This window comes from Sebastes umbrosus, chromosome 18, assembly GCF_015220745.1.
Source record: "Sebastes umbrosus isolate fSebUmb1 chromosome 18, fSebUmb1.pri, whole genome shotgun sequence".
NCBI classification, from domain to species: domain Eukaryota; kingdom Metazoa; phylum Chordata; class Actinopteri; order Perciformes; family Sebastidae; genus Sebastes; species Sebastes umbrosus.
The window spans coordinates 14,801,046-14,818,324 of NC_051286.1; the positions used below are offsets into that span (position 1 = coordinate 14,801,046).

At 39.2% G+C, this 17,279-nt stretch overlaps 1 protein-coding gene across 1 annotated transcript in view; it reads left to right on the forward strand.

Annotated features, from left to right (window-relative positions):
• snx17 (sorting nexin 17) overlaps nt 1–17,279 on the forward strand; it is a 33,747-nt gene that overhangs the window by 2,159 nt on the left and 14,309 nt on the right. The window contains exons 2-6 of the mRNA XM_037751667.1: nt 5,440–5,514; nt 7,938–8,055; nt 10,065–10,129; nt 12,970–13,080; nt 15,466–15,556. Of these exons, the coding sequence (XP_037607595.1) occupies nt 5,440–5,514; nt 7,938–8,055; nt 10,065–10,129; nt 12,970–13,080; nt 15,466–15,556 (460 nt within the window). The remainder of the gene's footprint in view (nt 1–5,439; nt 5,515–7,937; nt 8,056–10,064; nt 10,130–12,969; nt 13,081–15,465; nt 15,557–17,279) is intronic.

The following is a 17,279-nucleotide window of genomic DNA, read 5'->3' on the forward strand; positions in this document are numbered from 1 at the left end:
CTTGTTATTTACTGTCAAAGCCACCTGAAGAGACATGAGTGAGGCACCTAATTTCTGATTCTTCAACTCAGACACAACAGAGTCTCTTTTGTTTCAATGCTATATAACTATAACGTGCCCAAAACTCCATGTGATTATCATAAAGTGGGCATGTCTGTAAAGGGGAGACTCATGGGTAACCATAGAACCCATTTTCATTCGCATATATTGAGGTCAGAGGTCAATGGACCCCTTTGAAAAGGGCTATGCCAGTTTTTCCTTGCCAAAATTTAGCGTAAGTTTGTAGCGTTGTTTAACCTTTAACCTTCCAGACAAGCTAGTATGACATGGTTGGTACCAATGGATTCCTTAGGTCTTCTAGTTTCAAGATGCCAGTATCTTCACCTTAGCTTTAAAAGTGAGCCTTCTACAACCTCTGAAACATCAATTGCGTTAAAGAAATTAGTGTCATTAAAACAAATTTGTGTTAACGCATTATTATGGCGTTAACTTTGACAACCCTAGTATTTAAATAGACAATGTTTCGTTCCCAGTCCTATCTTCGTCAGGTCAAAAACAATTAGACAATGTTTTGATCCCAGTCAAATCTTCATCGAGTCTAAACGTGTTGGACTGATGAATAATCATCATCTGTAATCTCTGATTCATCACCTCAGGCACAACAGAGTCCCTTTTGTTTCACAGGTTTGAGTCAGCACCGAAATTCTCTCTAAGATTTGCCACAATTATATCTCACAATCCTCCTTGTCATTAACAGCTAACATTGCTTTAATTTTATTGTCTAGCCCTCCTACTAACCACAATATAATAGCAGTCTTGACCACACATCAAGAGCAGAAATAATTGTTGGCTTCATCATCTTGCTTGGGTTGTTGTACAGCCGTCTTGAACGCAGTTTTATACCTTATTTGAAGCACCTTGAATTGCCATTGTGTTTGCTGTGCCTTGTGTTGCTTTGACACATTGGCAGACATGCTCTCAGAGAGAATAATTCCTGGAGGTTGGTCAAGGACTGCTGTAGCAAAGCATCATAGACATAAAACATCTTTTGTGGATGTTTCACACTGTTTTTTTCTCATAAACCATTAACACCAGTCACACACACAGTCAGGATACATTGTGCTAATGTGTGGCCGTACTGTTTAAAAAGAATTACTGACAACTCAAAATATTTCCTCCTTTTCTTGTGTTGTATGATGCTTTAGACAGCATCATTGGTGTGAATGTGTGCCTATTAACATATAAACCAGACCTATCTTTGAACACAAGTCATTACGTTGCTAGGGAACAGCTTGGGTTCAAGAGTATTTCCTGGCAATTATGGACATGATATAAACAAACACTGCAATGACAAAAAATCTTGGATCCCTTTTAGAATATTAGGTCTACAGTTTTCATTAAACAAAAGGTTTTTGTGTTAGTTGTTTTATAGAAGAATGCAGCTACTCTGATATTCACCAGATGCTTTGAAATAACATCTGCAACATCTGATGTCCATCTGACATCACACTGGCTGTTCTCAGTGTCACACACCTGCGAATGACTATTTTCCATCTTGACTCCATGTGCTCCAAAGAAGGAAATCTTGGAATAAGCTCATTAATATTGAACATGTCCGCGTGTTCAGTATTCCTGCTGCCTCAAGAAGGACAAAATTAGCTTTGGATGTAAACTTAAATATACTTTTTCTGTAGAAGTAGTGAACACGGTATTATATGTGCGTAGTAATATGATTAAATCAGTTTATTTCCCATCCACATTGTTCTGCAAACACCTACTCTGGTTGTTGAAAGTCAATAGGTTTCTAAATTGAGCATTTCAGGTGCCACCTCTGGCTTGTTTCTACCTGGCTGAGCACATTTTTACCCCGTGCTGCAGTGGGAACTTTAAAACGCCGGGTTTTCACCTCAGCAGCCTGCAGTCCTGTGACTGTCACTGTGACCTTCCTGTAACCATCCCACAGGAAGGGACTTTGCTTGATTATAATGCTGAGAGATGGGATGTGTACCTTGGAACCAGTAAGCCACAGAATCTGCAGAGTTTGCAAACGGCCTTTTAGAATAACAAGGGCTGCAGTTTTTTTTAAATATGGTGCAAGCACAGACATATCTTTGTATTTTGGAGTGCTCACACTTCCTCTTCTTGTCTAGTAGGCTTGTATCTTCCTCTTTGGCTCACATGGTATTTGTTTACAGTGTGTTTTTTAGTGTGTAAAAGAGAGATAGACTTTGTTGCTACTGTAAGTGACTCTGACTCATTTACTTTGGATGAGGAACAGATCGGGACTTATATGAACAAGTTCATCTGTCTCTGTTTAAAGTTTTGCAAAATGTCATGCGAAACAGCATGCCTGCATCAGCCAGTGAGTAATATTAATAAACTTAGAGACGCAGAGATTATTCTTAAAATGTGTTCAAATAAGCACCTATATCTTCCTCAGACTGAAATTGATTTCATCCTACAAATGCTTCATATTATGTGAAAGGCGTCCCCTCCTGCGCACTGGCTCCAAACTACAAATGTATTTTATAGGGCTGTTAATCAATTCAAATATTTAATCCCAATTAATTGCTTGATTTTCCATTGTTAATTATGATTAATCACAAATTTTTGATCTATTCAAAATGTGCCTTAAAGTGAGATTTGTGAAGTATTTAATACTCTTATCAACATGGGAGTGTTGACGCGAATTAGTGGCATTAAAACAAATTTGCGTTAATGTATTATTATCGCGTTAACTTTGACAGCCCTAGTATTTAAATAGACAATGTTTTGTTCCCAGTCCTATCTTCATCAGGTCAAAAACATTTAGACAACGTTTTGATCCCAGTCGGATCTTCATCAAGTCTAAATGTTTTTGCCCTGATGAAGATCCGACTGGGATTAAAATGTACAGTATTTAAAAAACATTTTTGGTTTGGAGATAGTGTGCAGAAAAGAGCAATAGCTCAGACTGTATGTTTTCCCTGAGTTGAACTGCTTGCAATTCACAAAAAATGCAGAGTTATTTTTTGTGTGTTATCATCAAACAGAGCCAAGACATTCTGCATACTCATTCTTCCTTCCTGCCTGGATACTGCCGACATACACATCTTTCTGTTAATTCGTTGGCCTTCCTCCAAACTCTTTAGCCTTCCTCTTTCCCTCTAGAAGTTTTGGTTTGTACTTACTTTGTTTTCTTATTGTTTGGTTGTGTAGGTCAGCAACGGCTTGTGCAACGGCATGTGCAACGGCATGCCACAGTGTGGTCAAGAGTGTTTTGTTTTGACAGATGACCCACCATGTTGACTATAAATATTCATTGAAACATAAGGGAAAGATTAAAGCACTGACAGTTTGTTCCTTGACACCCAAGCATACAGGCAGTACTTCCTGTCATTCCCGGCCAGAGCTGCACACAGGCTGGTGGAATATTTCTTTGCTAAGCATTTCTTAGCACATGAAGGAGCAATGATTATTGTCAATAACAAAATAGCAGTCTTCAGAGTTGATACCACTGGTCCAGGCCATTTTAGTTTTTTCTTTCATAAAATAAACATCTGCAGTTTAGCTAAGTGTTACAAGCAAAAGGAAGGAAGGAAAGATGATCGATCATCTTCATGTTGTTGTTTCAGGAAGTGATAGCAGCTGCTGATTGTTTTCAATGACAATATTTGCCAAACCGTTAGCAGTCTTTGACCATGAGTTATTGTCTGTGGCGGAAAAGTTTCTGTGTCACGTTTTTGAGCCATTTCTCAATAAAAAAAGAGAAGAATACAGACTTGTGGTGCCTTGTGAAAATTACCAAATTCTTTTACAGTTCATGTGTGCCGTTCTGTAAGCGAGCCTGCATTTGGGCAAACTTCAAATATATTTTTCTTTTCCTGAGGGCATAACTAAAGTATCATTTTGTTATTCTTGTGGTTTAGTATCATTCCTGATGCTTAATGAGGCATCTGACATGAAAAATAGATTTACTTTTTGAGATTGGCTCTAAACACGATGGCAAGCAGATATTTGGACTGCTGATTCCAAATGGTGGTTTTGCGGAGCAGCATATCTGCGTGATATCTCCTTGTCTGTCTGTCAAAACAAACAAGGGGCGTCTCGGGGAAAGTGATGGATTCCCTATGTGATCTTTGCTTTCTGTGTTGTTCAGCGTCTGCATTATGCAAGCTGTTTTGATTGGAAATTTAAATGTGCAAGCCAGTAGGGTTTGATTGAATCCAATTCACACTTCATTAATTTAATCCTCCTTATGAAACGAAGAGTGAGGAGGAAACACTCAGTGGTGAGATGAAATGAGATGGAGATTGAGGTTGTTCTGAGGTGTTGGAATCAGTAGTGAAACTTAATGTATGTTCAAGATAAAGGATGATGTTGCTTCACTGTATTTTACCAGTTGTGGTTTTGTTTCTGCACTTCTGAGTTTATTACATGGCACCTCAAGAAATGCATCTGAAGAAATTACAGTCAACCTCTGAAAGACAGAATAGAGGCCGTCGGATTTTTAAGAGGTTAATAGTTTATATGATAAAAGATTGATACTTGATGTCCGTGTATCGGACGAATTTGCGTTAACTCGATAACGCGTTAACGCAAATTCGTTTTAACGGCACTAATTTCTTTAACGCAATCAATCTTTCGGAAGTTATAGCGGGCTCACTTTTAAAGCTAGTGATACTGATACGAATATCATATGAAACAAGAAAACCTAAGGAATCCATTGGTACCAACCATGTCATACTAGCTTGTCACAAAGGAGGTTAAATGACGCTCCAAACGTACACTCAATTTTGGCGAGGAAAAACTGGCATGGCCATTTTCAAAGGGGTTCCTTGACCTCTGACCTTAAGATATGTGAATGAAAATGGGTTTTATTGGTACCCACAAGTCTCCCCTTTACAGACATGCCCATTTTATGATAATCACATGCAGTTTTGGGAATGTCATAGTCAAGTCAGCAGACTGACAGCTGTTGTTGCCGGTTGGGTTTTGCCATGTTATGATTTGAGCATATTTTTTATGCTAAATGCAGTACCCGTGAGGGTTTCTTGACAATATTTGTCATTGCTTTGTGGTCTTAATTGATGTCCAATAATAAATAATATATGCATATATTGTATAAAGCAGCATATTTGCCCACTCCCATGTCGATAAAGGTATTAAATAATTGACAAATCTCCCTTTTTAAGGTACATTTTGAACAGATAAAAAAAATGTGTGTTTAATTTGCTATTAATCACAATTAACTATGGACAATCATGCGATTAATTGTGATTCAATATTTTAATCAACTGACAGCCGTAATCTATATATATCTATTTAATTATTTTATTTCAACATCTCATGTCCACCCACAAGCTTTTCAGACAGATCAATACAAGCTTTTGATGATACATTTCTCTGTCAGACCAGTCTCTCCTCAAATTTTAATTTGTCCCCACTCTCTCCAAACAGGCCTACAACATCCACGTCAATGGCGTGCTGCACTGTCGGGTACGCTACAGTCAACTTCTTGGCCTCCATGAACAGGTAAGGCTTCAGCCATCGCAATACACCCATTTCTCTTAGTGTGCTTTGGACCAGAAGGGACTGATCTGCTCGTGTGGAGCGCCGAACGCTGTTTAAATGCCACCACATCCACCCAGGGTGACCTTTCACTCGTCTTTGTGTCGTACGGTCGATATGCCAGCCTCCCATCACTTTGAATCACGACCGCGGTGGCTTGAAGCCCTGTGCTGTTATTCCTCCCAGAGTCCAAACTATTGCGTGTAAATGGGCGGTATTGTGGTGGTGGAGGAGGTCGGAGGGGGTGGGTGACGTGGAAGGAATGTTCTTGGCCTTTCTTTCATTTCACCTGCTTGGAAAAGCATCTTAATCTGAAAAAGAAATGTTGTTGGAAAGTGTTGAGTTGCCTGGCCTGAAGCATTTTTTAGTCTCTGCCTGAGTGAAGCGTTACATAGAGACGCAGCTATTTGTTAGAGCTGAGGCAATTAGTGTATTCAGCATCTGCTTGTTTTTCCTGTAGGGCTGCTGTGGTTGAGTTGACTTACTTGTGAAAGTGCTTAAAATACATTTTTTTGGAAACAAATGATGTTGCAGGGGTAGATGCATTGTTTGTAAGAGGTGGATTTTTTCGCTGGATTTCCAGCTGACTACCTGTGAGCTCTTTGTGCTATGAAATATATACGCCATGGCATATACTGTAACACAGCCGTATAGAAGTCTCCTGTTTTCACACATTAATAAATAAGCAAGCAAGGGCCAAACTTTGCTATCTTCCGTCCTCAAGCCTGTGCTATCTAGTCTGACAGTTGCCGTTGCCTGGCAACAGGGTGTGTGGAAGACACATTCGAATCTTTAAGAACCAACCCCGGAGGGCTTCCTGTGGCGTACGCATGACCCCAAAACACTCTGGTGATTGCGGGGCAAACACTCTACCCAGCTTATTGCTGAGAAAATTTGAATGTTAATTGTTTCTCTTGTTTTTCTCTTCTACAAAGTAACAAGGTCACGCTTCTGCTTTAGCCAGTTTAAATCCAACAGGGAAAACGGGGAGTGTTTTGCTAAAAAAGAAGCTGTATGAGTGCAGATTTATTTCAGATTTTGGGGACTCTGATGCTTAGTGTCTGTGGCTACTAGAGAGCTTATTTGTATGTGTAACCAGTAGGGTTGGGTTGATATATTTGCTTAATTTGAGTCTAAGCGGAGCAGCTGAGGTAGAAGGAAGTTACTGCTTTTATTGTTGTACTGTGAGTGATGTCATATCTGCTCCGTATCCGTCAACCAAAACAAACCGCAGCCGGCCGCAGCGAGCCGAAACGAAAAAGTAGAAAACGGCGGAGGTTCCACGTGGATACGACCTGCACCATCACATTTTAAATCCAAAGTAGTAAACACTACACATAAAGTAAAGTATGGAAACACTTTGGGTTTCACACATTGCCAGGAAAAGCAGAGCTAGACATCACAGCTAAAGCTGCGTATTGCGGTAACGTGCGGTCAAGCCAGCTGTCACTCCCATCTCTGTGGTCAAATCGACCGCGTGTAATCGAATCACTACAACTTTAGAGCACCCATATACTGACATTTATGTTAAATGCATTCAAATGGCCCCAATGGAGCTGACCATGGATGTATAAAGAGAACGGAGCTGACGGGTCTAGTGTAAAAAAAAGTTAACAAAAATCGCAATAAATCGCACCCAAGTATCGTGATGACATCGAATTGCGAGATAGGTGTACCGTCCCTGCCCTAGTAACCAGCGGTGACTCTGATCTACTGAAAACACCAAAGGACAGTATATGTTAAGGTGAAAGTCACCTCACTTCCTCGTGCACCCACTGGGGCCAACCTTCATCATGCCATATGTGCAGGACCTGAAGGTTTTATAGCGAGAAAAAAATGTGTTAGTGAATTCCTCATGATGAGTGGGACGTACAGTTTTTGCCTGCAGCGACACACAGATTAAAATTAAACCACATTTAATGTGTGATTTTTAGATCTGTGAGGGCTTAGTTTAAGACTTCCACGGTTCAAAGCTACCAGCCAGTGAATGATGGAAAAAAAAGGGAAGAAATGAGTCAAGAAGCTGGAAGACAAAGTAAACTTGGAATGACTAGACAGTCAGGGATCCAGATGTGTCTCTGTGTGTGTGTGTTATGCACGGAAACTCCACCAGCTAGTCGTTGAAACAGGCTTAAAATAAACCTGTGATTCATCTCAAACAGCATGACTATACCTCTTAGAAAAATGAATCCACAACTCTTTAATTTAAGAGGCTGCTACTCTGTACTGAAGTTAATTGGTATAGTCGTATGAACTTATATATCTGTTTTCACAGATGTTCTAAATTCAAATAAAATTTAGCCATCTGACTAGTCTCAAAACACAGGTTGTATAGCGTGCCATCCTGTAACCTTCACCTTCTCACAACATATGTTTTGTACCAACAGATAAAGAAAGAATATGGCAGCAACGTGGTGCCTGCGTTTCCTCCAAAGAAGATCTTCACTCTGACTCCTGCTGAGGTCGAACAGAGACGAGAGCAGCTGGAGAAATACATGCAGGCTGGTAAGTTATTCATGCTGAATGGACTTTTTTTCTGGGCTGGATTTAAATTCCAGCTACAATGTGGTTGTCCTTGTCAGTTTTTAATTTAGCTACTATTCTTCTCTGAATTGCAGTACAGAAAGAAAAACATCAGAACAAACTAAGACGTTGTTTTGTGTAGCTTTGCAGCACAAACACAATTTCCTTGAACTATATGCTTCTCCACAACAATCACAAGAATGAGTTGGCTCAGTGTCTGCGGGGAGTCCAGCCATACACTGGTCTCTTCATGCCACTTAAAAGCATAAAAAGAGCTGATGATCTGAGCACAGACTTAGCCAAAGCCTCACTTGACAAAGTTATGCTGAAACACCTGATGAAAAAAGAAAATCCCTACTCAGGACTTCAGACCTGGTAGGGTCTTTAAAGAGGACCTATTATGCTTTTGTGCTTTTTCCCTTTCCTTAAGTGTATTATATAGTTTTTTTGTGCATGTAAAAGGTCAGCAAAGTTACAAAGTCCACGCCAAAGGGAGTTAATCTCCCCCACAGAAACACTGCTCCTGAACTGCCTGAAACGCCTTGCTTGAAGTCCTGCCTTTTGCACCGTGACATGGTGATGTCACCAAGTAGCACATTTGCATAATACCTGCCTAGCGGCTAGCTTGGCATGCCCTCAAACAAAGCTAGTTATAGCGGAGCTGCAGCAGAGCCCGAAGAATTGGGTTTGGTTGACCAATCACAACAGAGTGGGCCAGCTGACCAATCAGAGCAGACTAGGCTTTTCGGGAGCGGGAGTGTTGGGAGTGTTTCAGACAGAGGGTGAAAAGAGGTGCTTCAGCGCAGCCGGTTTGAGAAAAATAAAGCATTTCTTGAACATTTAAAGCATCTAAACACACTCCAGTAAAAACCCCAAATACAAGTATGCACCTGAAAATGAGCATAATAGGTCCTCTTTAAAAATGTTACAGGTTTGTATTCTCTAGTAGATGATGACCTCTAAGGACATATACTTAGGTTTTCTCTGAATTAAAAACAGAACACTATAAAGGATAAGCCATATTTTTTTTAGTGTTTACACCAGGAGGGAGACTAGTTATTTTGTCAGTAAACATGCCTTTTGACAGTTTTGAAAGCTTCCTTTGCAAGTCTCAAATGTTCAAAGAACCCACTCTGAGTTTTTCTCATCCCAATTTGGGAGGTTTTCAGCATATTGCCTACATTTTGTAAACAGGTCGAGGGTGAACTTTCTGAACACACACAAATAAGTGGAACTGGCAGCAATGCAGAGGGTTTGTTTTAATCCTCTCAAGCACTGGCAGTTACAGCAGAACAAGGAAGCGTTGTTCAAGTGTGTATTTGCTCGTAGTCTGGGAGCATACGCACACAGGGTGTTCTTGGCTTCAAGTTCACTTGGTTACATCATGGCTTTCTACATAGTTATGGAAAAATAAACGGCCACAAACACAATCTGCTCTGACGCAGATGGCTCAGGACTTTGACATTTTTGTCAAAGGGGTAGACTAATTTGTAAAAAGGACAATAGCACACACACACTTAATCATATTAGTCACACAGGGTTATCATGCAGATCATTTAATGCACTACACTGCAACTGAAAACTGCCTCAATAGAAAACCAAAGACACGAGCATGAGAGAGTTGTTCATTACCAAATCAGGGGGACTACGTTATGATGAAAGTGGCTTGTAATAATTTACAGTTAATTGAACCTATGCCAGATAACTCTTTTTTTCCATGTTAATCTAAATTGCCTTGATGATAAAATGTCTCGAAAGGTCAAACCCATTCCACAGGAACACAATTATATTGTGTGATAAGAGGAACATTAAGAACAATAGGGAAATGGCTTCCCCTGAGGAGGTTTATGTTTACATAACGTCCACTAAAAGACCCTTCACTAATTGCTGACATCTCTTCTTGACTTCCCGCCGCTCCTTCCATTTCACTCAACTGTGAGATATGACTCATTTTGTACTCATTTCTCTCCTGTTAATTTTTTTTATTACAGTGCGTCAGGATCCCTTGCTTGGAGCCAGTGAAATGTTCAATAGCTTCTTAAGGAAAGCACAGCAGGTTGGTAATGTTCTTTTGTTTTAATCTACTGTACCTGCATTGGGGTGTTTGTTCTCTGTTGCGTCAACATGAACAACTGGCTTATGTGGAGGCAGGGCATGCTCCTTGAACCAAAAAGGCTGATGCAGTAAGTTCTGCCTGACTAGTAATTGCTTTTGGTGATGTGGTAGAGTGAGGTAGCTGTATTACTGTCTTACTGTTGGTCGCAGTTTGTGCCAGCATGTACTCTTATCTTGGGTTGCGTCATCTCTACTTGTAAAGTAGCTGGTTAGATGCAGTGGGTAACTCCGTGGTCTGAAAAGTGAAGCCAAGGCAGAAGTGCCTTAAACTTGCATTCTTTCTAACAGCCAGCAGGGGGCGACTCCTCTGGTTGCAAAAAGAAGTCTGATTGTATAGAAGTCTATGAGAAAATGAGCCTACTTCTCACTTGATTTATTACCTCAGTAAACATGAGTTTATGGTCTCAATCACTAGTTTCAAGTCTTCTTCAATACAGCATGATGTTCATTTAGTAAATGATGGTCCCATTTAGAGTCAAATAGACCATAAAGCAGGGTATGCTTTAAGGCGTGGTTGGTTGTGATTGACAGATCGCTACAGCGTTGTCCGGTCTGGGTGTTGTCCGTGTTTTTGTCTTAGTGATTTTAACCCTTTCACAATTTCTTTTCAGTTCATGAAAGTTAATTATAACCTTTTTTGATGGTGCTGGTCTATGGTTAGATGTGTCAGATTAAGTTTGGCTTGCATGCAGAAACATGTCAAATGATTACGTCAGACACAAAACTGAGGGGAAAGCAACCTTTTTGCCAAATAGCAACATAGTTGCATCGTGTGTCAGAACTGGATCCTTTTGAACCATTATGTAAGAAAAAAGAAAAGAGAGCCACCTAATGAGTCATCCCACCAGATTTGCCAAAAAGCTCTTTCTGCAGGACTAAAAACGCAAGCAGATATTAGCTGAAGTGGACAATGCTGTAAGAACTCATGACACATTGTTGCTGCCCGAGAGAAAAGGCTACTTTAAACGACTGGCGTGTCAATGACTTATTCAGACCAGGTAGCGAGGTTGTTCGTCATCATTCAAGCTGTGACCTGCGTTGCCAGGAGGGCTGTGAATCCAATAACCTTCACGGACAGATTCATCCGTCTGCAGCCACGTCACACCCATTCTGCTTCTCCTCCTCCGTCTTCCTCTCTCTCATTAGAGTCTGTGTTTGTCTCTCTCCCCTCCCCCCCCAGCGCCTTATGTACTGCGAGGACAGCAGGTGCAGAATAGTAGATGAGTTACCACCCGGTGATGTCGTTTCATCTGCACCTTTAGTGGTCGGGATGTACTTCGAAGACCCCCCGCTGAGGGAACAGGGATGATAAGAGATGATTTAGCAGAGGTGGTGAGATGCTGCCTGGGGACAGCAGAAGCTGGGGCAGCTTAAGATTTCAGATATTCTTAATATCAGCTCCGAAGCTATTATTTAGAGTCTTGAAATATGTATAGGTTTTGCCAGTTTATTTTCCCTACTTGTTATCCATAGATTTTTGGATTGTTTGTGATTTTGTTCCATCGTTGCACAAACACAGCAGTAACTGATAAATACAGTTCCCTTCATTTCTGTGTGAGCGGAGAGAGTAGTGAAATAAATGGAGCTGCAGCAGTTTGTCAATTATTGAATTAGCTGATCGACAGAAAATTAATAATTTCGACTATTTTTTTTAAAGAACAAATGGCCAAAATATCTGTTCCCAGCTTCTCAAATTTGCTGGTTTCCTTATTCTATTTTTGTAAATTATATATCATTGGGTTTTGGACGGTTGGTTGGATAAAACAAGACATCACTTTGGTCTCTGGGAAACTGGGATAGATATTTTCCCTTTTTATGACTCGATAGACAATTAAACAAGGCTTAACATTAACATAGCTGCTACTTTTGTTGAGGAATTTGCAGTTTATTCCCCTTCCCTTTTGTTTTATATGTGCTTTTTTTTCTGTTTTGCCTTAAATCAATCCTTAAAGCTGCAGTGGGTAGAATTGGAGCAAATGTGATTTAAAAAAAAGCTATTTTTATCAAATGGTCTCTATATCCTGACAGCGCTGATCAAATATGAATTTGTAATGACTATTTCTCGCCTCAAATGTTTTCAGAATCATCTTGTAGTGTACTGTTTAGCTGTAAAATGAGAAAGTTTGCGATAGGAACGCTCTCTTTCTGAAATGACCTGTGATTGGCCAAAGTCTCCCATCCCAGGCTAGATTTTTTAAAGCCTGAAAACAGAGCCATGAGGAGGCGCAGAAGTCTAGTTTTCTCTCAGAACACTTGAATTACAATATGCTGAAAGGTTATTATGGAATTTTTTCCCGATGATGCCAAAAAGTTGTTGCCTACTGAAGCTTTAATGCCTAATCTGTCTGCACTAATAAACAGCCAGACTTCGTTTTGTGTGTTGCATAAAATAATCCTCATCAAGTAGCCCATTTGTTTTTGTGCCTTCTCCATGTGACTACAATCAAACATACTTTTATATTGTAGGTAAAATAAGATACACCTTATAGTATGTGTATAGATAGATAGGTGTGTATTTTGCACTTGAATGAACTTGGTACCATTGATTCCAATCTTGACCCTTGAATCAACGCACTCTTTATGAAAAGTGTAGCTGTGGAATGGGTAGCTCGTCTGTTTTGTTTTTATCTCTGCTGGAAATTTGCCTCCTCTTTGACCAGCCCGTATGTTTTCTGCCCGTGTGACTTGATGTGATTTTGTTGTGGACCGATGGGAATGAAAACACGTAGCTGACCCATGAAGCTGAAGGAAAGCCTGTTATGTTTTGTGTCGTTCCCACAGGAGACGCAGCAGATTCCCACAGAAGAAGTCGCTCTAGACATCTGCCTCTCCAACGGTCAGAAGGTTACTGTCAACATACTGACTTCAGATCAGACGGAGGACGTCCTTGATGTAAGTGCCGCCGGAGTGTGCTCCGTTAAAGAGTGTCAGCCTGTACTCCATCTGGTATATAATTTGTAGAGATTGGTGATTTCATTTTGATGATAAAAAACAAGTGGGTTTATTTGCTGCCAAAAATGCAACATGGCTGAATGTTTCAATCAGTGATCTTCTGTTCTAGAAACAGATGCACCACTTAATATGAAAGCTGCAAATTATATGATTTAGTGCTGATTAACTCTGCAAGTGGCCAGAAGTCTTGATAAGGTTAGCGTCATCTGAGGTTTTATATTCTGTATGCTTTCATCCTTTGCAGTGTTTTTTTTCTGTTTTAACTAAAGCCATTTGATATCTGCTGTTCATAACAGTGCTGACCGACACTTGGGAATAATAATAATAATAATAATAATAATAATAATAATAATAATAATAATAATAATAATCTATCTTGTCCACAAATGTGGAAATTTGCCTTTGGTTTCACAGGTTGGTTATAACACATCCTAGTAAATCACAATACATACAATAAATAACAGAACATTCAGTAAATACAATAAATAGCACAACATGCTCAGTACAGATAACAATAACGGACATGGTCTCAGTGTGAATGGTGTTTATGGATTTTAGTAAAGTTATTGCATTTAGTATGAAAGACTTTTTGTAAATGTTCTCAGTTGTTGCGGCAGATCTATAGCATCTTCCCGAGGGCAGTTTTATGAATTCTTTAAAAAGAGGATGAACGGGATCAGACACAATTTGTCAGGCTTTTTGTTTTGCCTGTGTTTTATATATACAACCTAGTTGTTTCTGCTCTTTCCCAATAATTTGACTGGCCGTGTTTGTGAATTCCCCTCAGGCAAGCAATATTTCTGTATACCCTCTGTAAGCTCTCATGTTTTACAGACACTACATGCAGTATCGTAAATGAAATCAAGTCCATATAGACCTTCTTCACCAAAGCAACCATCAGAGGACTTTATGAAGTCAGGGGCGACTTCGATCAAACTCATCAAAAATCACAAAACAAAATCGGACATCTTGACCAATTTAGTTCAACCTGGGTTTTTTTTTATAGGTCAGATAGTGACTGTGACCAAACATTTTAGTACTTCCACTTCACATCCCATTCATGATGTCCTTCCGTTGCTCTTGGCTGTAAATCTAGCGTGTTAAAGTGCTCTTGTGAAAGTTTAACCACAGTTAACCTCTGTTCACCACAGTAGGCCTCAGAGCACAGTACTATATCAAAGTGTTTCTCAATGTGCTTGTGTTTCAGTGACCAGAAATTTCTGACTTTTGCTGTTACACTTGATGTTTGCAACATTTGCGGATTTGTGGTTGAACTGCAAGAGTTGTAAAACAGGTCACGGAATATAAGCACGAGTCAGCAAAAATATATTTTAGTGTCAGAGAGTGCCATCGCTCTGTGTGAGAATGAAACAATAATGCTTTGTGCAGGACTGGAAAGAGATAATATTTCTCTAATTTTATTTAGGCTTCATTTGGTTGTGGCTTGACCTTTCTGGTGTCCATAAAGTATCCTCTGTTTTTTTGTTTTCTGATCAGAAAACATTCAAGTTTCTTATTGAAGTAGCTGCTTGGATTACTTTCATATTAATTGTGATATTTTGCAACCCAAACGCTCTTGATAAATAGAATCATAATAATACAGGCTAAAGTCCTGTTTTACACTACAACACATTGTTCACTAAATCCTCCTCCACTCAAATATGGCACTGCAGAGTTGGTTCTTGTATAATAGAAGAACATAAGGTGCATGTATTTATTTTTTATTTAACCTTTATTTAGCCAGCGATGTCTCATTTTAAATGTTGCCCTGGTTAAATATCATACATATAATAATTAAAATAATCACAAAACAATAAAATAAATAATTAATTAAAAAACATCATCAATCAATAGCCATATCTTACATGCACTGTTTTACAAAAACATCAATAATATTGAATAAAATATCAATAATCATTTGTAACGTATCAATAATAATACATTCAAACTAAAACACGTTATACTGCCATTTGACATATGGTTTGATTGGACCAGTATTGTGGGGACTGGAGAAAATTTTAATTCAACATATTATCATGACTGTAAACTTGATAACCTAACGTGACTGAACCTTCAGAACATCACAAAATATACGGAGGGTGTAGAAGAGCGCAAGGGAGATGTCTTAAGATTCAATTAATTTTTAAAGATGGTAAAGTAGGATTGTGGTTAGTAAAAAAAATCCCCCTTTTTTCATTTCATACTGAGCTGTTTTTATCCAATCTGTGTCTTCAAACACTTTTATCTTCATTTGTTATAACTTACTGAAAAATAAAAATCAGATAAAGGAATACATTTATTGAATCTCTCTCTTTCTTTCTGCAGGCTGTTGCAACAAAGCTTGACCTTCCAGACGACCTTGTTGGTTACTTCAGTCTCTTCCTCGTCCGCGAAGGTGTGGACGGAGGGTTAACATGTAAGTCTCAACAACAGTTTTCTAAAGAATCAGAGTAATTCAAGGAATGAAAACGTCTTATCTTTCCTTGTCATTACTAACAGAAAGTGTCCTATATAATGTTCCATTTATATGATTAATTATTGGTTGATAGAAATGTCAGAGAGAGAGAGCAAAGTTAGATATCAGAAGTCCATAATTCACTACTGCTGATTATTTAGAGTCACCCTGGAATGTGTTTTCAGAGATTACTGAAAATAGGCATCTCAAGGGCTTCACTTTATACAGCTGGAAACCATCAGATAGTGTTGTTTATCGAAAAACGCAATGTGCTATTCGCGAAGCGCTTTGATAAAGTAATGTAAATTTGAACTACTTATATCAGGCGAGCCAAGGACCATTCTCAGAAGACATACAACTCACACGGAACTTAGAGCACAAATTATTCTTACAAATGGAGAAACACAAGGAACTAGGAGTTGGAATTAATAGCTATAACATTTGTTACGTTGCACTGAAGAATAACTTTCTGGGTAACCAAAGGGAATTATGTGCTGTAATGGGACACTTTTGATTTTCTTTCACTCTAAATTGTCCACATTAAGAGGTAGCTCTGGCAACAGTCCAGCAGCTCAGTTTATCCGTGTCGACTGTTTAGAGATGTACTGTAGTTTAATTAAAAAAGAGGAACTGCATCGCCCCATGGGAGTTGTCCCTTGTATCAGAGTTTCTACTGTATCTCTGGCTTGAATGCATCATTTATTTATTAGCGGCTCAGAAGCTCAATGGGAGCCAGGCTCTGTGTGTTTTTTGGCTGCTTCATGCAAAACAGTTGTGCAGTGTTTCAAGTGGCATGAGCTTGCATACACACACCAGGCAGTGTGCGGTAGGGCTGCAACTAACTATTATATTTATTATCTATAATTTGCCGATTATTTTCTTGATTAATAGATTTATATTTTGGTCTATAAAATGTCAGAAAATAGTGAAAAATGTCCATCCCGGTCAAAGGTGATGTCTTTAAATGTCTTGTTTTGTCTGTCCCAAACCCAAAATTATTCCGTTTAATATGAAACAAAATTAAAAAAAGCACGAAATCTCCACATTTAAAGTGGCAATAGGCAGTATTTTTTTGGCATCATTGAGCAAAAATTTCATAATAACCTTTCAGCATATTGTAATTCAAGTCTTCCGAGAGAAAACTAAACTTCTGCACCTCCTCATGGCTCTGTTTTTAGGCTTTAAAACATCTAGCCTGTGATGGAAGACTTTGGCCAATCACAGGTCATTTCAGAGGGAGAGCGTTCCTACTGGCTGTTCATTCAACGATTGCAGCTGTGAATCACTCGCGAACTCCGACCAAACAGTCAAACTAGGCAGCGCTAATCAAATATGAATCAACATTCTGTTACTGTAATGCCTATTTCTCACCTCAAATGTTTTCAGAAACATCTTGTAGTGTACTGTTTAGCTATGAAATGTGAAAGTTTGCTCTGGCTGGTGGGCGGTGCTTGGTATTTCCTCAACTGATCTTAACATGGATGCCGGGTCACAAACTTTCTCATTTTACAGCTAAACTAAATACGTTATGAGGTGTAACATTTTCTATTTTGAAATATGCTTTCCATTAATCTATAAATTGTTAGTGACGTTGAATAAACAGTGTAGCTGGAGGTCATTCACAACGATCCTGTCACCAGATGAATGTAGTTTTAATGTGGCTCATTTCCCTATCGTTGACATC